This window comes from Musa acuminata, chromosome BXJ1-1 (genome assembly GCF_036884655.1).
Source record: "Musa acuminata AAA Group cultivar baxijiao chromosome BXJ1-1, Cavendish_Baxijiao_AAA, whole genome shotgun sequence".
NCBI lineage: Eukaryota > Viridiplantae > Streptophyta > Magnoliopsida > Zingiberales > Musaceae > Musa > Musa acuminata.
This window is the reverse complement of record NC_088327.1, coordinates 1,263,997-1,288,710: the sequence shown is the minus strand read 5'-3', so window position 1 is coordinate 1,288,710 and position 24,714 is coordinate 1,263,997. Positions and strand designations below refer to the sequence as shown.

Genomic DNA, 24,714 nt, shown 5'->3' with positions numbered 1-24,714 from the left:
TATATATATATATATATCTATATATATATATACATATATATATACATACATATATATATATATACATATATATATATATATATGTATGTATATATATATGTATGTATATATATATATATATATGTATATATGTATATATATATATGCAATTTTCTCCTTCTATTAATATCAGATTCGTTTCTCGTATCTCTTTTTCCGCTCCTCGACTGCTCTGTTCTCTGAAGTGTGAACAGTTGAGAGTGGAGGACTGGTGTTCGAGGGAATGCCGATGAAGAATGTTGTCTCATGGATCTGTTGGATCGATGCATATGGAGAGGACGGGGATGGATAAGGAGCCTCGACACTGTTTTAGTAGATCGTAGCAGTAGGCATCGAAGCCATGAATGTTAGTGTAATAGGGTGCTTGGTACGCCTGTGGCGAACCGACAGCTCGAGGGGAAGGCCTGCGCAATGAGGAGTTGTTGAGAATTGGCTTCAAGTCTGATGTTGTATTCCAGTGCAAGAGACTTGGTCTCGCCCAAGAAGTGTTTGAGGGTTTGCTGAGAAGATCTTGAACCCTGCACAGAAAGATGGCTTTGAGGATGCCTCACTTTAGATTCATTCGAAGGGGTCGGTGTAATTCCTGCACTGGCCAATCTGATTGATTTGAGGATTGTGTTTGGATGACTGCGATGGAAGAGAGGCATGTGACGATGTACATTGGCCGTTATCGATGGTTATGGAATGGATCGATTCGGGAAATCTGCGATCGAGCATGTTGAGGAGAGGTATTTCGGCTGATCTTTCTTTCTGCATAGGCTTCATGTAATTGCTATATCTGAGTTTTGGGCCTTGATGACTGAAGGATTGCTCGTGATTTTGATACTGTGAGATTAATGTAGTTTCCAGCCAGAGAGAACAAGGATTTCATGCAGGAAACAAAATGCGAGGAAAGAACGACAAATGATGAACAAGGAAAGGAATTTGCTGGTTTAGAATCAGGTAAAATTAGCATCTCTTTATCAATGGATTGCCAAATTATTGATCTGAATAACTTTGCAAGATGCTTTAGTTGATGTTATTTCGCATGCTTATAGAAAGATCTCTGGCATCTTCTCATTGTCATTGTAGTATCTCATCTTCTGAAGGAGCTATCAGTAGAAAATGTACATGGAAATGGCTGCAACAATAGTTTTCTCTAACTTAAAAGAGTTCCATCATTTCCAATGTCTCAAGGAAATCTTTCTTGGTGAGATCTCCAGAACTTGGTGTTCTTAAGATGCAACTTGAATTAAAGAACCTAAATGGCATGACCTTTACGCAACTAACATCAAATATCAAAATTGTTGCTTGATGTTTGTGCATAATTTGAATGCATGATTCAGCAAGTGTGTCTGGGATCTAGACATGTAATTTCTAAGCTGTCACTGAGTCCAGGACACATAAAACTGAAGTTTCACTTGGGTATGATGTATTAAGCTTAAGTTTTCTGATAAGGGAAAAAGAAGCTTTGACATCCACTGTTGTTCTTTGATCTTACCTTAGTTTGGCATGATATGATCATGGAGTTGTTTACATTTGGTGTTCATACTTAACCATTACAGAAGTACATCATTAGCAGTAACTCTCAAGCTATCTATTATTTACATTCATCATTAGCAGTAACTCTTAAGCTAACCGTTTTTTACATTCATCAACTGTTGTGGTTTATAATCTTACCTTAGTTTGGCATGATATGACCATGAAGTTTTTCTCACTGTAGATTACATACACAATGTAAACTTCAACTTATTTGGGGGTTTGGTGTTCTTACTAACAATTACAGAAGTACATCATTAGCGGTAACTCTTAAGCTATCCATTATTTACATTCATCATGAATCATGCACTTGCTTCACCAACGTAGGTTAGCATGGCAACAATTCTTCTTGAGAAAATCTCAAGACAAACTATTGCTTGAAGGAAGCTGGTGGCACTGACATGTTAGAGTAATAAAGTATAGTACTAGCAGTAGTCTACATGGATTGGATAGTCCATCATATACATGAGACAAAATATATCAAGTCACAAGGCTCTGTTCTGCTCTCATCACATGAACTCCAGTAAAAATGATGCATGTGACCCTTGCACATCAAGCATTACAATGCCTCATGTTCTCAGTTAAACTAGATGATCTGCTGCCTGCTTGTTCTTGAGACCAAGAGTGGATTAAAGACATGCAGGATGAGTTATTTTAACCCAAGAGCTTGACTTTCGAAGTATGCAATTGTCCACAACCCAATCTCAACTCCCAAAAACCAAACAAAGAGCTCAGAGCACGAGACTGTTATTAGTATCTTAGCCAAGTGTGCATCATTATAAATGAGATTATGTCAGTGGAAAACAATGCTCCCCTACATTGGTCCAGCCCCACATGCATGAGGGCTTGGAATAATCTCACGTTTTCATGCAATAGAAAAGTAGCAGGTCACTGCACCGAAGAGTATTAATTAGCTGAACATTGAGAAGTGAAACTGAGCCACTGACCTTGCTTGTCTCCATCTGGTTGAAGTATTTAAAGACCTATTTGGCTGTGAGGGCAGCAGTGGCTGCCACCTTCTCTTTTCTGATTCATAACTCGCCACCTTTTGAAGGTTTAATTGTCCGAGAAGGTGGCGGTGGCTTTATGCCTCTCAGAGAGTGCATGTGCAACAGAGAGAACAGAGCTTGGGTACATGGAGATGGGTTGCAGTGCATGTGTTTTCCGTAGAAAGGTTGAAGGAGGTGCCGAGTGCTGTGGGATCTACACGATTGCTCGGTGAAGCGACACTCTGCCTTGCTGCAGAAACAATTCATGGTCTCTTGTTTCCTTCCCTTGTCTTTTTAAATCGCTCCTCTTCTTTGTTTTCGTTTATAATGACACTGTGGAAGACTTGGAACATGTTTTGTAATGTAGTTTATGTTTTATGCTTTGGTAGTACTTCTCCAATACTTCTATCCTTTCTTTGTCTTCTTAAAATGCTACCCTGACCTGCAAAAATCTTGTCTTTCTTCGTTGTTCTCATTTATAATCATGCTATAACTGACATAGAAGTTCTTAGACATACTACTGTCTTTCTTCTTTGTTTACATTTATATTAATACTGTGGAAGACCTAAAACCAGTGTAGAAAATATGTTTTGTAATTTAGTACATGTTTTTATGTCTTGGAAGTACTTTTTGCAATACTTTTTATCATTCCCTTGTCTTCTTAAAATGCTGCTCTGACTTGGAAAATCCTGTCTAACTTCTACTAACATAGAAAATCTTAATTTTGTTGGCTTATGGATAATTCTACATTCTTTTTCTCACAAACACAACTCAAAATGTCCATCTTGAAAATGAAATTGATAATTGCATGTGTGATGGACAGACTTGGTCACTCATGTCCCAGAATTTATGTCACATCAGTATATTTTTGGACTAGAGAATCTTTTGATACCTGCACTTACTTTGGTTTTCCTCCAACAAAAGACAATGATATTTCCTTTTTCTTATTTGAGGCATCACAATGGGTCATTCCCAAACCCGGTGATTGATGTACTTTCTCAGGATAATCATGAAAGAAATCTGTGGTACACATTAAATATGGAATTGTAGTCTCATTCATGAGGTGTGTTGGAGGAGAAAACCTGGACCATCCTTGTTCACCTGTGTAATGATGGGATCTGATCCATCATTGCTCCAATATGTTTAAGAGTTAACAATGCAATCTTTGTGCCGGATCTTGTGGCAGTGAATTTGTCAACTTTAATCATTCTTGATCACTTAGGAGTCAATTGAAAGCATCTGATATGTTTGCCTTGCATACTCCTTAATTTAGCAACAAGAAGGTCAGAATAATTATGATACCTGCTTTGCCCCCTATGAGATAGATAGATATCCAATTTCTGCTTACTTTCAGAAAATAGAACTTTTTACTGTTGAAAACAAGTATATGTACAGACAATATGAAATTGGACAAAGTTTGATGGAGGGATAGGGATACATGTGTATAATGATTTTTTTTTTGTGGACGTCAAATATGTGTATAATGATTTTTCTAATTTGTGAAAACAATGTACACAGGAAGAGTAGGAAATTGGATAAAGTTGGTGTGGAGGTAGACATGCATGAATCAGCCATTCCCTGATTGCAGCAGGACCACCAGCAACACTTCTGCCAAAGATCAGCAGGTCAGTCTTCTTTGGCGTTGTTGTGTGAAAGTGTTGGTGGGCACCCACATAAAAACTGAAACCCTCCTTGTCTCTGTCCAGATGGTGCAGTCTCACACTTCCCCCTTTTCTCTCTCCTCCGCTCGCTTCTGCCAAGTGCCCATCTCCATCTTCTCTCTCTACTCACACACCCTTCCTTCCCTCTTCTCCTTTCTGGAGTCTGAACGACCAACGCAATGACCATAAGTGATTAATAAATGTAAAGCAGACCTTCCTATCCACCCCCGTCTCCCCTCCCACACAAACACGGAGAAGAGAGAGATGTTGGAATACTTCTGAACCCTAGAATCCCATAGTTATTCCCAGGAATCCTGCCACATATCTCATCTTTACTCGTGACTGTGACTTAGCAAGCAAAAAGGAAAGCAAAGAGGTGCTCCTCATTTTACTCACCAAGCACCTTCTTCTTCTTCTTCTTTTTTTTTTTTTTTTCTAAACTCCTACTTCCTTTTGCAGGACAAGATAAGGAGGAAGAAGAAGGAAACCATGGCTTTTCTCCCTCGGACCCTCACCTTGTCTCTTTCAAACTGCTTCTCCTTCAGTGTATGGGTGGATAGATTCCAGCAGTCCTGCTTCAGTTCTCGATCATTCCATTGACATAGCTCTCTCTTGCTCTGTCCACAAAGACCTATAGACAATCCAAAAACTACAGCTTTTGTGCTCCATTGAAAGCTCTCTCTCTTATTCTCTGTCCTTTCCCTGAACCCTGGTCCCTGGTAAAATCCTAAAGGCCAAAACCATCTTTTCCCCGAGAAAGGAGACTTCTTTCTTCTACTTCCCAACCCCTCATCAAGAACTTAGTCGCCGGACCTCTTCTTGTCAGCTAAACCTGAGTAACTTCTTCTCAACTCAGCTAAAGGGAACAGGGGGAGGAAGAAAGATCCTTCTTTTATGAGAATTCCTCTCTGTCAATGAGTTGGATCGATCTCGATGTTCTCGGGGTGCTCGGTTTCGAGTCTGGCGGCGAAGTTCACCTTCTTCCCGCCCGACCCACCTACTTACAGCGTGAAGAAAGACGACAGCGGGCGGCTGGTGGCATCTGGCGTCCCAAGGGACCATTCTATGGATGTCCTGCTGCTGGACACCAAGCACGGGACCAAGCTTGTCGCATTTTATTTGAAGAACCCCTGTGCCAGGCTCACGGTGCTATACTCACACGGCAATGCTGCAGATCTGGGGCAGCTCTATGATCTCTTCGTGCAGCTTAAGGTCAACCTGAGGGTTAATCTGATGGGGTTAGTGGATTCCATTTGTTACTAGTTTTATTTGCTTCCTTGAATCAGTTTTTTCTTTGTTTTCTTCAATTTTTTACTGTATCTTCAGGTCACCATATTTATTTAGGTTGTCGTCTTCTTTTGGACCCCAAAGATTTAATTTATTGGTTACCTTTGTTTTCTTCAATTTTTTACTGTATCTTCAGGTCAGCATATTTATTTAGTTTGTCCTCTTCTTTTGGACCCTAGAGATTTAATTGACTGGTTACTGGGGTCTCTTTTAGATTTGTTTGGCCTCAGTTGTTACTGCATATGCATAAATACTGTGTGGGTTTTAGCTATACCATGTTATTCACATTTTGATCCTTTGTGTGTTTTCGACCGTGTCACAGTCAGACCTTTTAGTGCATTTTCCATCTTAATATAATTCCTTTTTCATGATAGTATCAGGCTTCAGTTTGGTTGAATTTGGTAAATGGAGGTAAAGATGCTTGCTTTAACTCACATTAATGTTTATTACTGATCTCATGAAAATTTGTAAGCATCTTGGTTGAATGTGTCAGACAGATCTATCAAAATTATATGGGAGACATCACAACACCATTCAGCAGTTTCTATGCAATTAACCATTTTATTCTTTTATTTTTTCTTCCAAGTTGGGAATATTATAGCTTATTTCTTCGCTTTGTTTTGCATATTGATTATTGCACGATTACTAAACTCCTATTGAAGTAAAGGGTCCACCATCACAGACTTGTATAACGGGATCGAGTAAAACAATTTCACATTGCCTGGTTGCTAATTTCAATTTTTTTTCTGTTGTGAAATGAAATCAGATATTGTTTGTGAATGATGGATACATAATATGCCTTGTTGAATAAGTTGCTAGCGTAAGTTGAATGATGTATCTTCTAACGAAGAGGATCACCCTTTGACATTCATTTAGATATTTAAGCTGATCTCCACATGGGGAAACTTGATTTATTTGTAATTATATAATACAACTTGATTTTATTTTTTGATGAGGTCCATATCCATAATTTGGATTTACAAAAGGTAATATGTGAGATTTGATAAAACTTATCCATGCAACAGATCTTATGATGGTGTGTGAGCAAGATATCTACAGTATGCCAGCTATTAGTAATTTTGTAAATATGTTTGCTTCAGACCTATGTGAATAATGTTCAAATATTACTAATCCGTTTTTGAAATATAAAATGGGGACTTTCTTGGTTCCTTTTTTTTCTTATGAAGTCTAAGCTTTTACTGAATTATTTCTTGAAGGTAAACTAAGTAAGTTTGATCACCAAGCTTATCTCGATTATTCTTACATCAAAAGTGAAAGAATAATTGTGATGGTTTACAGGAGTCGATGAGTCCACAATCATTAACTTGATGTTAAGCATTTAGGATCACATGATTTCAAGACTTCCAAATTTTTGGATGAATAGTTTTGTTTAGTTGAATCATGATAATGGGTATTAAACCTAGTAGGATATGAGTACTAGGTAATGATTGGTTGAATCATAATACATGTGAGTGGAGCCAACTAGGAAACGACTATATGAGAATAGGGCAAAACGCCACATCATGGCATGGAGCATGAGCTAGGCCGCAAGTCAGAATATTAGTAATGATTGAAATTTCGTACTGTATCAGAGTTTCGAGATTCGCTCGGTACAGTACGGTACCGTATACCGAGCGGTATATTTTGATATACCGCTTGGTATATATATATATATATATATATATATATATATATATATATATATATACTGAGAAATCTTCGTAGATGTCGTAGAAAAAAATCTTTTTCGGCGACGTTGCCTCTCTTCTCCCCACGCAAGGCGACGTTGCCGAGGCGACGTCGCCTATAAATATATATATTAATATATATGTATTTATTTATATATAAAAGTAAAAAAATAATCTTCGACGTTGCCTCTCTTCTCCCCATGCGAGGTGACGTCGCAGGCGAAAACAGCCCAATCGACAGTATCGCCCGGTAGCGGGCAGTCCGTATACCGGTCTACTGGCGGACCGGTTCGTCTCACCCGATACGGGCGGTATTATTCGAAATTGAAGACCTTGAATATTAGTATCATGGAAATTGGGCAATGTCATTATGATTTATAGGGCTAGATGGACCTACTATCGATAATTTGGTATCAAGCATTGTTGTATTATTAGGTCAACAATAATGCTGAACAAGCAGAAGGAGATTATTTTCAAAGAGCCTAAAACTGCTCACTTATCACTTTATTTATCTCACATTGTTCATTTTCATGTTTCTTTCAATTATCCTATATTGTTAATTAGCTAGTTTTCAAAGCCTAGATTTAGTATAAATAAAGGTCTCCTCTAAGCCTATGGAATCATCTAAAAATATCTTCAAGTATTGTAAAGGTTTTCTCCATCATAAGGAGTTAATTTCCTTCGTCCTCCCTTATAAGGCCAATTTACTATAATCCTTTCTAATAGTAATTTCTTAATTTTGTTTCCTTTCTACACTAGTTGGTATCATAGCCTTGCTCTTGGTGTTAGCATAATAGGTTTATGGTTAGGAAATTAAGAAGTATGCTCTACACTCGCCACTTATAGTGGATCTTGTATATCAAAAACTTAATTTGCTAAGTACAATCCTATAACCCATCAAGATGAGGTTTGGTGGCAATAATGCGACAACTACGATGGTGTTATCGGTGATGGCAGTGGCAATTTTGGCAGTGACGACATTCGTGATGAAGGCAATGACAACTGATAGGGGTAGTTAATTGATTTGACATAACACCCCGGATTCGACGTAACACACCCCCCGCGACGAAGGTCTTGTGCGGCGCACTGCCCCAGAACGAGCATTAACAACGACACGACACGCGCCCATATCGAATGTACCCAAACGACCCCCCCGGCGGAACCCCCATCATCGGCCAAGACAGGGGGAGGCGTTGACTGACACCCCCCATACCCTGCGGCAGTTCGACCCTCCACGCAACGACCACGACAGTGACAGACGCCATCAGAGGTACGACCCTGCTCTAGCAGCATGGCACATCAGGTAACATCAAACCCGCTTATAAATACCCCCTGATTCCTAACGAATAGGGGGGCTCTCTCACTCCACTCCACATCACTGACTCGATCGTCGGAGGGGTCGGGCCGAGCTACCGACCCGACCTGTGTGCAGGCACGCGACCGTAGCTGAGCCCTCTCGGCATGGCGGAGCTTCCCAGCCAGGCCCACTGCATCCGCCATCTCAGGATCCCAAGGAGGAACCACGTCTGAACCTAGCCATTTGGAGCCTTGAACCAGCCGCGTCGACCCCGAGGTCACGGCTAAAAAGTTACTTACCGTAACAGATTGGCGCTAGAAGGAGGGCCCCAAATGTCAGGTGACCAGCGAATCCACCTCGGCGAGTCCTCAACCGCCGGGCTCCCCGCCTCGGGGGAACACCCCCCACAGGACGAAGCTCGCGACGAATGCCCCGCAGCGGTGTCGGAACGCTACTGGCAACTGTTCAATGACCCAGGCTTGTCGCCTCCCGACAGCGCACCCGTCGGCCCGTCGTCGGTATCGCCCGAAGCTTTTCACGACCTCGCCCACCAAGTCCGGACCCTGACCAGCATGGTCCAGACCATCATCCCGCTCGTCCCCCAGCGGACCCCTCCACACGCGACCCGGCCCTCGCCACAACGGGAGACCCCTGTCCAGACTCACGCACCACTCCCTGAGCCCCCTGTCTCACCTCAAAACCCCGCAGCTCGGCTGGGGAGCCGAGAAGCAGAAGACACGGCGAGCCGACCCGAGCCCGAGGCTCCGACCGCCGACTCGACTAATGCCCTACGAGCTCAGCTACGCCTCGTCAGTCAAAGGCTTGACGAGGTACAACAGGAAGTCCGCAAGTCAAAGGGAGAGCTCGGGGTGGACGGACGCCAGGGATCTCCGTTCACCCCCGAGATACAAGATCAAGCGATCCCGTCGCACTTCCGCCTTCCCACTCTGGATGCGTATGACGGCGCCACCGACCCGACAGACCACGTAGCCGCTTTTCGCGCCCAGATGGCGCTATTCGGGACTTCTGATGCCCTGATGTGCAGGGCATTCCCCACAACTCTGCGGGGACCGGCCCGCACGTGGTACAACGGCCTGAAACCAGGGACCGTCGCCTCCTTCGACCAGCTCGCCAAGGATTTTGAGCTTAACTTCCTGGCGTACGCCCGGCCTAAGCCGTCCATGGCATTGCTCCTCGGGCTCAACCAGAAGGAGGACGAGCCCCTCTCCCATTTTGTGAACTGATTCACGACCCAAATCCGTGGATTGTCGGATGCTCACCCCTCTTTCTTGATGCAGGCATTCATGACAGGCCTGCGACCCGCCAGGTTCTTCTGGTCGCTCGTGGAGCGACCCCCCGTCGCGGTCCCCGAGATGCTCCAGCGTGCCAGTCAGTTTATCGCCGCGGAGACTTGGATGGCTAGAAGACGGGAGGAACACAAAAAGGTCAAGACAGAACCGCCCCGACAGCAACAACCCGCCGCCTCCCGGCGAAAGTTGGACAGACCTGACCCGAGGCCTCCTCTTCCCGCCTTGAATTCATCCCGGACTGAAATATTCCTGCACGAGAAGGGGAAGGGGCTGCTCAAGGACCCTCGCCCGATGAGGAACCCGCGGGAGCTCGCAGACCGATCAAGATATTGCCGATTTCATCGGCAGCACGGGCACGACACTGAGCAATGCTACGAGTTGAAGAGGCAAATCGAAGAGCTCATCCTCAGAGGACACCTCGGCCAGTACCTCCGGCCAAACAAAGAGCAGTCGCCTCGCCCAGAGGGCCCCGTCGAGCGGCACATCGATGTGATAGCCGGGGGCCTCGCATCAGGAGGAGGCTCCACGTCAGGCAGGAAGGCGTACGCTCGAGCTGCCCCCGACGAAGCCTCGGGGCACGAGCTGGAGCCCGAGATTACCTTCCCAACCGGAGCAGCCGAGCGACCCGACCACGACGACGCCTTGGTAATATCCGCCAGGGTAGCCAACGCGCAGATGAGGAGGATCATGGTCGACACAGGGAGCTCGGCCGACATACTCTACTTCGACGCCTTTCAGAAGCTGGGCTTGGCCACGGAGAACCTGAGCCCGATGCGCTCGGCGCTCACCGGTTTCACGGGAGATTCAATTTCTCCCCTGGGGGCCATTACTTTGCCCTTGACTCTAGGGACCCCGCCGAAGTCGAAGACGGTGATGACCACTTTCCTTGTGGTCGACCTCCCTACCGCCTACAACGCCATACTCGGCCGGCCGACCCTCAACAAGGTCAGAGCGGTTGTCTCGACCTACTACCAGACCATTAAATTCCCGACTCACGATGGGGTCGGGGAAGCCACGGGAAGCCCCCGAGAGTCCAGGCGGTGCTACCTTACCGCCGTATCATTGGGCAAGAAAGCCAGGACCGAGTCACCCCTGACAGATCCGCGGGAAACGAAAAAACTGACTCCTCATCCCGAGCCGAGGGGGTCCACCGTTGACATTCCTTTGATTGAAGCCCGACCAGACCAGATCGTGAAGATCGGATCGGAGCTACCAGAGCAGGAACGGGAGCAGCTCGTCGGTCTCCTACGGGAAAATGCCGACGTCTTCGCCTGGTCCCCATCGGACATGACGGGTGTCAACCCCGAGATCACGGAGCACCACCTCAACATCCCACCTGACGCTCGCCCCGTGAAACAAAAGGCTCGGCGCCAGGCCCCTGACCGACAACGTGCAATACAAGAAGAGGTGGACCGGCTCCTGGCCGCGGGCTTCATAGAAGAAACCAAATATCCTCGGTGGCTGTCCAATGTAGTCCTCGTGAAGAAACACAATGGAAGCTGGAGGATGTGTGTTGACTACACCAGTCTCAACGACGCGTGCCCTAAAGACTGCTAGCCCCTCCCGAAGATCGACCAGCTGGTCGACGCAACGACCGGTCACGCGCGACTCTCTTTTATGGACGCCTACTCAGGGTACAACCAGATCAAGATGGCGCCCGGAGACAGAGAGCACACGGCCTTCCTTACCAATCAAGGCGTGTACTTCTACAAAGTCATGCCGTTCGGGCTGAAAAATGTTGGGGCCACATACCAGAGAACGGTAAACAAGATGTTCGCCCATCAAATAGGAAGAAACATGGAAGTCTACGTAGACGACATGATCGTAAAAAGCCAAGAGGCCAGAACACACCTTGCCGACCTGGCCGAGGCCTTCGCCACGCTACACAAGTTCGGCATGCGGCTCAACCCCACAAAGTGCGCTTTCGGCGTCACCTCCGGGAAGTTCCTCGGGTTCATCGTGCACGAGAGAGGAATCGACGCTAACCCAGAGAAGGTCCAAGCTATAATCAATATGCAGTCTCCCCGGACGGTTAAAGACCTGCAGCGACTTAACGGAAGACTTGTCGCTCTGTCTCGCTTCCTCGCCCGATCGAGCGATCGCTGCCTCCCATTCTTCAAGGCGCTCAAAAGCCCGAAGAGCTTCCAGTGGACATCAGAATGCGAGGAAGCTTTCAAACAAATAAAACAGCACATGGCCAGCCTCCCCCGGCTCGCCTCCGTCTCTCCGGGCGAGAAGCTGGGCCTCTACCTGGCGGCCTCCCAGCATGCAGTCAGCTCCGTCCTGGTCAAAGAAAGCTCCGGCCAACAACTCCCGATCTACTACGTCAGCCACGTCCTAAGTGGACCTGAGGAGCGTTACCCGCCGATAGAGAAACTCGCGCTCGCCCTAGTGCTCTCAGCTCGGAAGTTGCGCCCCTACTTCCAGGCACACCCGGTGGAGGTCATCACCGACCAACCCCTTCGGCAGGTCTTAACAAAATTTGATGTTGCAGGACGGCTCCTCAAATGGGCGGTGGAGCTCGGCGAACATGACATAAGCTACTCGCCCAGGACCGCCATCAAGGCCCAGGTGGTAGCCGACTTCATTGCGGAGCTAACGCAGTTGGAGGACGTAGATCTCGAGCAGGCTCCCGAAGCTTGGACCCTACACGTCGACGGCTCGGCCAACCCAAAGGGCGCCGGCGCAGAGCTAGTCCTCCTCGCCCCCGATGGACGCTCGTTCGAGCGATCCCTTCGCTTCGGATTCAAAACCACCAACAACGAGGCGGAGTACGAGGCGCTCCTAGCAGGGCTGGAGCTGGCCCTCGCGATGCAGGTGGCCGCAATACGCGTCCTCACCGACTCGCAACTTGTGGCCGAGCAGCTCAACGGCGGATACGAAGCTCGGGACATGACCATGGCAAAATACCTGGCACGGGTAAGGGACCTAACCGCCAAGTTTCGCTATTTTACACTATCTAACGTTCCGAGGGAGGAGAACGAGCGAGCCGACGCACTAGCTAAGCTGGCGTCGAAACCGATCTCCGAAGCATGGCCAGAGGTCGAGGAGCTCCCCACCCGCGCCGTTGAAATAGCAACTACAGCCCCAGGCGGCGCGCCGACCACGTGGGTACAAGAGTTGCTGCGCTTCAAGCGAGATTGAACCCTCCCCCTCGATGAAGTCGCGGCTCGGCGCCTGCAACGTACGCACGCATGGTACACCGTGGAGTGTGGCCGCCTCTACAAACGGTCCTTCACCTTTCCCCTCCTGCGATGTTTAGAGCCTGACGAAGCCCAGACGGTTCTAACCGAAACCCACGAGGGGGTATGCGGTGAGCATATCGGCGGGCGAACCTTGGCGCACAAGATACTCCGTCAAGGCTACTACTGGCCGACCATGTGCCAGGACGCCAAAGCCTACGTTCGACGGTGCAGTTCGTGCCAGCAGCACGCCCGCGCACCCAGACAGCCCGCGGTTCCGCTCAGTCCCATCGACTGCGCGTGGCCATTCGCGCAGTGGGGTTTGGACCTGCTCGGACCCTTCCCACCAGCCTCTGGACAGCGGAAGTACATAATTGTGGGGGTGGACTATTTCACGAAGTGGGTCGAGGCCGAACCACTGGCGACGATCACGGAACATCAAGTGGAGAAATTCGTGTGGAAGAACCTAGTAACTCGGTTCGGGTTGCCCAAGGCCATCATCACAGACAATGGACCTCAGTTTGCCGGCAGAAGATTCCGGGAGTTCTGTGCCGATCATGGCATCCAGCTGAGGTTCAGTTCGGTGGCCCATCCTCAGACCAACGGGCTAGCGGAAGTAACCAACTGGTCTATCCTGGATGGACTCAAAAGAAGAGTGTCCGCAGCCCGATCGACCTGGACAGATGAGCTTTCCAGCGTGCTATGGTCGCTGCGCACCACTCCCAAAACCGCAACCGGAGAATCCTCATACAGCCTCGCGTTCGGAACTGAGGCTGTCCTGCCACCTGAGGTAGCCATCACCACCCTCCGGACACGAAGCTACGACGAAAAGGCTTCGGACGAAGGACTTCGAGCAGCCCTCGATCTGCTGGAAGAACGGCGCGCCAGCGCACATGTAAGAGCCCTCTCGTACAAAAGGGCGGTCGCAAAGATTTACAACCGAAGGGTGCGACCCCGGCCCATCAGACTAGGCGACCTGGTCCTGCGAAGGACCAAAGTCAGCGACCCGACCAGGGCAAGAGGCAAGTTAGCTCCAAACTGGGAAGGCCCATACCGGGTGGCCGAAGTCATCAGAATCGGAACATTCCGACTCACCACAATAATGGGCCATCCCCTGCCAAGGACTTGGAACGCCCAAAATCTCAAAAAATACTTTCCGTAAGAAAAAGACTGGGCTGAAGATAGAGCCGTGCCGAGACGCAGACAGTCTACCGGAGAAGGGAAAGATCATGTTTATTCAAAAAGCGGGTTACAAAACAAAGCAAAAGAGTACAAAAATCATCATTCCTCGGGGGCATCCGGGCTGTCGTCGAAGGGAACATCGACTGGCATTCCGACGTCCAGGTCCTCAGGGAAGGAACCAAAGGGATCCTCCACAACCTCCGAGCCGGGGTTGCGCACCTTGAAACGAGCAAGGGCAACCCGATACCCGTACTCGTACGAAACCCGCCCGGTCCGGACAAGGCCGAGCTGGAATCCCGGGGAGTCTTTGTAGTCCTCGATCAGCTTCTTTTCCCTCCCCGGCCTCTGGCGGATTTCGGCGTCAAGAGCCTCTGAGGCCCCCCGCGCCTCGGCTCGCGACTCCTCGAGGCGTCGGAGCAGCTCAAGGGAGTCCGCCCTCGCCGAACGAGCCTCGGCTACCGACGCTCTCAATTTCGTCTGGAGCTCCGTATTACGCCCCTCCGACGTCTCCAGCCGCGCCTGGAACTCCGCGGACCGCTCTGTGGATGCTTGGAGCTCAGATCGAAGGCGCACCGCCTCCGCCTCCAAGTCCGAGGCACGCTGCTCGGCCGCCGCGACTGCCTCAGGGCCCGCTCCAGCCCGCGCTTCGTCCGCCTGCCTCCGGAGCTCGGCATTGCGACTACTCAGGGCAGCAATGACACGTCCCGCGTCACGGACGCGATCCATCAGCGCAGCGGCATAGTGGTTGCCCTGGGGAAGGGGAAAGGTCAAAATCAGGCATGTCCTAAAAACTCACAAGCAGAGCGACGAGACAACACTTACCCACAACAGCGACTTAGCGGATTTGCTAAGCAGAGCCTCGGAGGATAAAGTGTACAAATCCCGAGCTATGTCGGGATGCAGCCCTCCGCGGACGAACTTGGCCGCACAATCGCCGTCGGCCCACACCCGGCTGCCCCGGGTGAGACCGTCCCACCGGCCCACTAACGGGTCAGTGGCCGCGCCGCGCGGAAGAGCGCCCACCTCCCACGCCAAGTAAGGCTCGTCCTCTCTCCGGAGCGGAAGACGAAGAAGCTTGCGGATGGAGGGCTGGCGAGGCGCCTCCATCACCGCACGACCACTCGGACCAGCCGTGCCCTCCTCCTGACTCCCCGCGGCATGGTCCACCGGCGCTACGACGCCCTCGACCGCCGGTGCTGCAGCAGCCCTCGCCACCGGCGCCACGACACCTTCCACTGAGGCCGGGACCACCTCAGGACCGTCGCTCGGAAGCACCCGTGCCTTCTTCCGAGGCTGACCGGCCTCGACGTCCACGGGCGCCTCCCTCGTTCCCGCCCTGGCGACGACAGGCGAACGGCCCGACGCGGCCGAAGAAGTTTTTCCCCCTCGAAGGGCCTCGAGACGCACCATCTCTGCGAGAGAAGGCCAAAACAACCATCAGTTAAGCGGGCAGCCCGTGAGCGAAATGAGAACCCCTAAAAAACCGCCCCGGGGAGCATACCTAGAGGCACCGGGCTGAGACCCGCCTCCGCCAACCACCGCTCGGACATATTCCGGATGGCTCGGGAGGCCGGGAGGATCTCTCTAAGCCTCTGGAGCTCTCGGCGCCCCTCGTCGTCCAAAACCGGGACGGTGTTGTCTATCACACGCGCCCCCCAACGGATCCCAAACCCCCAATCTCCTTGGCGGCTGACGAAAAAGAAACGCTCCTTCCACCCCTTATTGCTGGAAGGAGCCCCGCTCACCCGAAAACCCGCTCAGGCGGACAGATAGTAGCCCCCCGACCCCTTGGTAAGACGGAAGCAGGAAAGGAAGAGGGCACGGGTCGGGGTTATATGGGCATAGTGACACTCCCCCAAAAACGCCACCAGATAGCGCCATGAGTTCGGCGCCATCTGGGACAGGGAGATGCGCCACCAGGAAATACACGAAACTATGATGGGGTGTAAGGGGAGGCGTAGCCCGGCCTCGAAAGCATCTAGGGTAAGGGCGAAGCCCTCAGGAATTGGGTCATACGCCCGTTGACCGGGCTCGGGAGCATGAAGGACGAACTCCTCCGGGATACCATAACGATCCCGGAGGAGGCTCAGCAACGACTCGCCCACGGTAGAGTCGTGGTCGTGCGGCCACATCAGGGCCTCAAGGGCCCGGGTCGCCTTCTCATCGGACGACGATGCGGGATTCGACGAAGTCGCTGTCTCCACGGCCTTCGAAGAGGACGAAAGGGAGGAGGAAGACGCCATTCTCACTAACCTTTAGCAAAGAAAGAAGGGACGATAGGTGCAAGACAAGTGAAGGTGCACGAGGTAGCGCGATGAAAACAAATGAAGGAAACCCCAGCGGCCAACCTCAGGCTACCTATAAGCAGGCCGCGCCCCGCCAAAACGCAACCCCTCGTCTCCCAAAAAACGCTTCGAAAAACAAAGAGCATCACCTCGCCATAAATGCAGTATGACATGGCTGCCAGCGGCAGCGCGGTGCGAAGGCGCCCAATCATATCAGCCTCGAAAATCGGCAGCCCCAAAAAGGGGGGGGGAACCCTTTACTTTCCCCAGAAGAAAACCGGCAGCCTCCCGCGCCCGCGCACGTTCGGACAGCCGATCCCCGGCCGCAACCGATCGCCGGCCAAGGGCCAAGCACCGCCTCGGCCGCAGCCCTCATACGGCGAAGGCCTCGGCTTCGCTCCGGCCGGGCCCCGAAACCTCGGCTCTACGCCATCCCGAGACACACCTGCCCGGTCACCCCGCCTGCGTTGTGCTCCTCGGTCCTCGGCTCTACGCCATCCCGAGACACACCTGCGCGGTCACCCCGCCTGCGTTGTGCTCCTCGGTCCTCGGCTCTACGCCAGCCTGAGACACACCTGCGCGGTCACCCCGCCTGTGTTGTGCTCCTCGGTCCTCGGCTCTATGCCATTCCGAGACACACCTGCGCGGTCACCCCGCCTGCGTTGTGCTCCTCGGTCCTCGGCTCTACGCCATTCCGAGACACACCTGCGCGGTCACCCCGCCTGCGTTGTGCCCCTCGGTCCTCGGCTCTATACCATCCCGAGACACACCTGCGCGGTCACCCCGCCTGCGTTGTGCTCCTCGGTCCTCGGCTCTACGCCATCCCGAGACACACCTGCGCGGTCACCCCGCCTGCATTGTGCTCCTCGGTCCTCGGCTCTATTCCATCCCGAGACACACCTGCGCGGTCACCCCGCCTGTGTTGTGCTCCTCGGTCCTCGGCTCTACGCCATCCCGACACCCGCGCGGTCACCCCGCCTGCGTTGTGCTCCTCGGCCCTCGTCGGCTCCATCGCCCCCGAATCCAACCCTACTCGGCCTCCCGACTGAGTTGCGCGCCTCGACCTGGCGCTGCCAACCCGTCTGCGGCGCGCCTCGCAGATCCGTCTGAACAGTCCTCCTGAAGCAGGAAGCCATGCATCGGACTCCCTACATGCAAAACCGACGCATAACTCCTTTCGGGTGGGGCATATGATAGGGGTAGTTAATTGATTTGACATAACACCCCGGATTCGACGTAACACACCCCCCGCGACGAAGGTCTTGTGTGGCGCACTGCCCCAGAACGAGCATTAACAACGACACGACACGCGCCCATATCGAATGTACCCAAACGACCCCCCCGGTGGAACCCCCATCATCGGCCAAGACAGGGGGAGGCGTTGACTGACACCCCCTATACCCTGCTGCAGTTCGGCCCTCCACGCAACGATCACGACAGCGACAGACGCCATCAGAGGTACGACCCTGCTCTGGCAGCATGGCACATCAGGTAACATCAAACCCGCTTATAAATACCCCCTGATTCCTAACGAATAGGGGGGCTCTCTCACTCCACTCCACATCACTGACTCGATCGTCGGAGGGGTCGGGCCGAGCTATCGACCCGACCTGTGTGCAGGCACGCGACCGTAGCTGAGCCCTCTCGGCATGGCGGAGCTTCCCAGCCAGGCCCACTGCATCCGCCATCTCAGGATCCCAAGGAGGAACCACGTCTGAACCTAGCCATTTGGAGCCTTGAACCAGCCGCGTCGACCCCGAGGTCACGGCTAAAAAGTTACTTACCGTAACAACAACAACCCAAATAACAATGATCGAGGAGTGCTAGCCTTATGGGTGATGCTATAAGTACAATAAGCTAGGATGACCTAGGAACTTCGAGAGATTCGCGACATGCTCACTAACTTGGGCTTAAGCACTAACAAAGTTCATGATGATGGTAGGATTAATCGTGTCGGAGTTGATGCTAATCGCCAGCCTAGTCATCAACACAGGCCTGCAATCCAACGTAGGCAACCAGCCTATGAAGATGAGTAAAATGAAGGAGAAGAAGAAGGAATTATGGACTATCATAGAACCAACCAAAAAAGAGGTGCAGGTGCAGCTCAACCTCGACACTTCAATTGACATGGTACTATTCACCCACAACAACCAACAGTATATGATGATGACTTAGAAGATGACAGTGAAAAATACATAAGACATCAAGCACCATCTAGACGAAATAGGTTATTTGAGGATTATTGCCTCAAAGTAGACCTCCCCAATTTTAATGGCCACCTCAGTATTGAAGCTTTTCTTGATTGGAATTATGACGTAGAGAACTTCTTCGAGGTGATGGATGTTCCTGATCACAAACAAGTTAAGCTTGTTGCATACAAGTTGAAAGGAGGTGCAATAGTTTGGTGGGATACATTACAGAATAACAAAAGAAGACAAGGAAAGACACCAGTACAGACATGGCGAAAGATGAAGCAACTTCTTGAAGGAAGATTCCTACCCCCAGACTATGAACAACTATTGTTCCAACAATACCAAAACAACATCCTAGGCACTCGATCTGTAATTGAGTATACTAATGAATTCTTACGCCTTTCAGCCAGATGTAACTTATCAGAGTTAGAAGACCAACCGACAACAAGGTACGTCAACGAATTGAAATATGCAATTAAAGATAGAATGCCTTAAACTTCGATATGGATAATAGATAAAGCTCACAATATGGCATTAAAGGCAGAAATGTTGTTGACTCGACCTCCAATTGCTACCCGACAATGCTCTACTCCAACAACACAACCTGGTCTTAACAAAGAGAAGCAAGTTGTGACCGAGTCAATACAATATGCAAATCAAGGCACAAATATCAGAGGAGCAACAAAGCAAGCTAAGCATATCTCGACTACCACAAACAATCCATATGCTCGACCCCTGGTTGGGAAATGTTTCAAATGTGGGGAGCCTGGTCATCATTCCAACGATTGTCGTGCTCATAAGACTGTCAACCTTACAGATCACAAAGATGACTTTGAAGAAGAAGGAGATGCCCAAAATGATACGATTAATGATATTGACAATGCTGAAATAGTAGAGGAAGAAGGAGAACACGTCGCATGTGTTGTAAAAAGATTATTACTCACCCAAGGCAAGAAGATCCATCTCAGTATAAGAAAATCTTTCATTCTCAATGTAATGTTAAAAACAAAGTATGCATTGATCATAGACGGTGGAAGCTGTGACAACATTATATCTAAATCACTGGTGAGGCACTTAAAATTACAGACGGAAGCTCATCTAACACCATACAAACTAGGGTGGATTAAAGAAGGCCCAACTGTCACTGTAACTAAGATATGTAAAACTCTCTTAATTGGAAAAAGCTACAAGGAGGAAGTTATATGTGAGGTAGTTGATATGGATGCGTGCCATGTGCTACTTGGAAGGCTATGGCAATATGATGTGAATGCAACCCACTTTGGAAGGAAGAATGTCTATGTATTCTGGTGGAACGGGAAGAAGATTGCTATTCTACCGACTAATAGAAAGGGAGATGAATCTAACACTTCTAAAGTGGAGGGGAAGTCTTTCTTATCCAATTCTAACTCTGTGCAGGAATTCATTGTCAGTTCTAAAGAAACAAGAGTATGCTATGCTATTATTATGAAAGGAGAAGAGCCACCTGAAGCAAAGATTCCAAACGAACTAAGATTGATATTGGAAGAATTCAAAGAGATCACTCTTGAAAGATAGAAGCTGGAGGATGTGCATGGATAGTAGAGTCATCAACCAAATCACGGTCAGGTATCGGTTTCCTATATCTCGATTAAAAGATATGTTGAATCAACTACAAGGCTCCAAGATATTCTCAAAGATTGATCTATGTAGCGGATATCATCAAATTTGCATATGGCCCGGAGACGAATGAAAGACGACATTCAAGACAAGAGGAGGCTTATATGAATGGTTAGTTATATCATTTGGTTTTTCCAATTATAACCATGATGGTTACTTATTCAAAGGTAATAAGCTATGCATTCCGAGGATGCCCTTATGAGAAAAAATTATTCAAGATTTACACAGAGGACTCAACGGACATTTCGGGCAAGACAAAACGATAGCAAGCATCGAGGAGAGGTACTTTTGGCCCTAGTTAAAAAGGGATGATGGCAATTTTGTAAAAAAAAGTCCAACTTGTCAAACTGCAAAGGGCCAATCGCAGAACATTGGTTTATATATGCCACTACCAGTTCCAGAAGACGTTTGGGAGGATTTATACATGGATTTTGTATTGGGATTACCAAAACTCAGAGGGGAGTTGATTTAACGCAAGTTTGCAGTTTAGTAGCATAACTCACCTACAAACTAATGGTCAAACAGAGGTAACTAATAGAACTTTTGGAAACTTGATTCGTTGTATTTGTGGTGACAAACCAAGACAATGAGATTTCACACTTGCACAAGCTAAATTTGCATATAACAGTGTAATTCATAGTTCTATTGCAGTGTCACCGTTTTCTATTGTTTACAAGAAAGTGTCGAAGTATGCTCTGAATTTAGTTCGCCTACTAAAGACTCCTGGAATGAGTGTAGCAGCTAACAACATGGCTGAGCAAGTACAATCATCCCAAGCTGATGTGAAGAAGTTGGAAGCTACTAATGCCAAGTACAAGGAAGCAACTGATAAGCATAGGAGAGAGAAGGTGTTCAAGGAAGGGGATATGGTTATGGTGTACTTGTGAAAAGAGAGATTTCCCATAGGCACTCATAACAAATTAAAGTTGAAGAAGTATGGTCCCTATAAAGTCTTAAAGAAAATTAATAACAATGCTTATGTGATTGATTTGCCAGATGATTGGGGTATCTTAAAGACCTTCAATGTTGCAGACTTATATGACTACTTTCCAAATGAGAATCCATTGTATTTAGATATAAACACTGGGACAAGTTTTTTCTCAGGTGGAGGGGATTAATGCGGAATATGTAGAAGGAGACTATTTTCAAAGAGCCTAAAGCTGCCCACTTATCACTTTATTTATCCCACATTGTTAGTTAGTTACTTTTCTAGTACTAGTATAAATGATGACCTCCTCTAAGCCTATGGAATCATAAAAATATGGCAATATCTTCAAGTATTGTAAATGTTTTCTCCACTATAAGGAGTTGATTTTCCTCATCCTCCCTTATAAGGTTAGTTTACTAGAATCCTTTATAGTAGTAATTTCTTAATTTTGTTTGTGTTCTACGTCAAATCATTATATCGGTTTATATCAGGCTGGAAGGTGACAAAGGTGTTTATCATAATGTTTATGTAATTATTTGATGATTAGCAGTATTCAAGTATCTGTGAAGAAGTATATGAATATATCACAACATATCAATAGCAAAACTCAAGAAAAGTTGAATGTTTATAAACAATTTGAAGATTTTTTATGGAATGTGTTCAATATTATGCTTGTTTTGAGTCCTCCAAAACTTTCTTTCAAAGCATAGGAAGCTGAACTTCTTTGATTCATTTATCCATCCTTGTTTAACATGTTTTTCACTTGTTTATTGACTTATTCTTTGTGTTTTCGATGCTTTAGAAGTCTTATATAATGGTGTTTGCTTTCTTCTAACATGCAGATATGACTATTCAGGATATGGAGCATCTACTGGTAAGGTAGGCTATTTTCTTGAGATAAATAGTTTGCTGAGGATGATCTAAATTTTTTGGGTGGGGGGTTTTTGGACGAGGGGGAGTGGGGTGGTGGGTTGGGGTTTGGGGTGGTAGTTGGACTCTCAATCAAAACCAGTCTATGTTAAACATTGTTGCAAGTGTTTTTGTTACTATGTGATCTAGATTTGGTAGAGACATTGAGACATTTCTGCTAAGTTTTGTTAGTATTTTTAGTATTTTGTTGTTCATTGGATTTCCAAGGACTCATTTCAATTTTTGTGATCTTGTGTTTCCTTTCACTGTCTAACTTTATAGGTTTCCACAGCAGTTGAATTAATCTACCATGCATTTCTTTATGGTGTTTAGCCAAGCGAATACAACACATATGCAGACATCGAGGCAGTGTACCAGTGTCTGCAGACAGAATATGGAGTCGGTCAGGAAGATTTGATCTTGTATGGCCAATCTGTCGGTAGCGGTCCCACATTGCATTTGGCAGCTCACTTGCCGAGACTGCGAGGCGTGGTACTTCACAGTGCTATACTGTCAGGACTTCGTGTGGTTTGCCATGTCAAATTCTCGTTCTGCTTTGACATTTATAAAGTATGCCTCTTGCTTTGACCACAATCTTTTTACTCGTACTCTTAGATTGGTCAGTGATTTTAGCTACTAATTGGTCTGCCTTTTGATGCAGAACATTGACAAAATTAAAAAGGTCAAGTGCCCAGTTTTTGTAATTCATGTAAGTGCTTTGTCTTAAATTCATCACCTTTTGTCCTGCAAACAACCGGTGGCTTGATTCTTTCTGTTGAGAAGAATTTAAAAGCTTTCTTTGTGAAATAGTAGCATTTAAATCCTTAACAATGCTGATGTAGATTGACTTTGGTTGATGTTTTTCCATTGTATATGAACTTTTGAACTTCAAAATTGGCCTTATTTTCTATACTAGAAGTTACAAAAAAAAAATGTTTTCTATAAACTAAACATTGAACAGTCCATCAGTTTCTTAAATATATTGATACTTGTCAGCTGCTATGCAAATTTTTTTGTATTCAGTGTTTAGTTTGGAATATATCGTCAATTTCTTCATGCACATTGATGAATTTAAAGTGCTACTTAACTTCTGCATTGCACTCACCAAAACATACACTGTAGATTTTGATGGAAAGAAACTTTTTATTGGAACTCCTTCAATATTATTTATTCAAAACATATGGTGCTGTTGCTTAGAGACTTCGCTTATTTACATTCATATATAAAGTTGTGACGTTCGAGAACACATAGTGCACAGGGAGGCTACCTCAGTGGTGGGATTGTCACTTTACAGAGTTAATCTTGGAGAGAAGTTAATGTTTATGGATTGTGGTGTTTTTGGGGCCAAACCAATATGTTTGCACCGTGGACTGTGTTCTTGATTGATTTGCATAAATCAGATATCCTTAGGAACTCCCGTCTTGACAACAAGAAAATGATGCTTGAAAAGACCAACCAATGAAAGACTAAATTCATTTATGACAATTGTGTCTGCAAATGTGGATGATATGATTCACTGATTTCTGTTCATGTGTATAGGATTTGACTGGTTGGTGTGAGCACCTTCATATACAAAGATCCCTTTCAATACTTATCCACTGGTAACAGAAATCTTGTTTCTCTACCTGATGATACATCTCTCGATCAATGTTAGTTAGTAATCATCGAGCTTGTAACTGTGTCTTCTCCATTGATTCTATTTAAGCCTGTTATTAGTAGTGACTTTGTTTTATGTTCCAATATGTACCAGTTGTCAATTTGTGTTGTAGATTATCAATAATTCCTTGTATTTAGTGTGAACTGATACCCTTTATTTACAAGTTAAAATGTGTGTCAGAATGATCATTATAAATATTCCCAGTAGATTCTGTTTTGTTTTAACAGTTGGACGTCTTCTTGTAGGGTACCGAAGATGATGTAGTGAATTGGCTTCATGGACATGGTTTATGGAAACTAGCGGAAGAACCATACGATCCCTTATGGATCAAAGGAGGAGGTCATTGCAACCTAGAGTTATATCCAGACTACATCCGTCACCTATGCAAGTTTATTCGGGAAATGGAGAACCTCACGACTGCAACCCGGCTCAAGAAGATTCGGCAAACTCTCAAACTCCCTGCCAAAGCTGCTGCAACCACCAGCACCACCATCTTCACGACCAACTGTTGCTGCCAAATTAGATGCAGGAAACCCGATTGCTGGAGCTGCCCACGGAGAGGATGTCTGATGGTGCGATGCTCCAAGGGATCTGCATACCTGTGCAACTGGTGTTGTGGAGATTGGCATTGATGGTGGCATCCGTTGTACAGATTTACTCAAACTTCTAAACCTATCTATTGTATCGAAACATTAATGAAGGCAATCGGGCTATCGTTTGTGTACGAATTAAGAGAATAGATACCGGTTTTTTTGAACTGAATCTTCACTGATGATCTCTATGCTGTTGAAATATCAATTTGTTGGTATTATGTAGTCATTGCCAATTTGGCGTTGGTGTGCTTATGTTGTTAAATATATGCAAGATTATGAGAGGAAATGGTGTGCACAAAATCTATTTAATACAGTTGCGGCAGCTCTATTGTTCTCTTTTT

At 47.3% G+C, this 24,714-nt stretch overlaps 1 protein-coding gene across 2 annotated transcripts; it reads left to right on the top strand.

The window, feature by feature from the left end:
* Positions 1–251: 251 nt before the first annotated feature.
* Positions 252–24,542, top strand: LOC103980496 (uncharacterized). Of its 2 annotated transcripts, XM_065079791.1 has the most exons (10): positions 252–767; positions 882–981; positions 2,612–2,814; positions 4,065–4,171; positions 4,253–4,583; positions 4,667–5,445; positions 22,057–22,093; positions 22,457–22,693; positions 22,785–22,832; positions 24,026–24,542. In XM_065079791.1, exons 6-10 carry the CDS (start codon positions 5,141–5,143, stop codon positions 24,410–24,412), a joined length of 1,014 nt encoding a protein of 337 aa, XP_064935863.1. In that variant the 5' UTR covers positions 252–767; positions 882–981; positions 2,612–2,814; positions 4,065–4,171; positions 4,253–4,583; positions 4,667–5,140; the 3' UTR covers positions 24,413–24,542. The 2 variants fall into 2 exon arrangements, with proteins under 2 accessions (XP_064935863.1, XP_064935923.1); XM_065079851.1 differs by lacking the exon at positions 4,253–4,583.
* Positions 24,543–24,714: the final 172 nt, after the last annotated feature.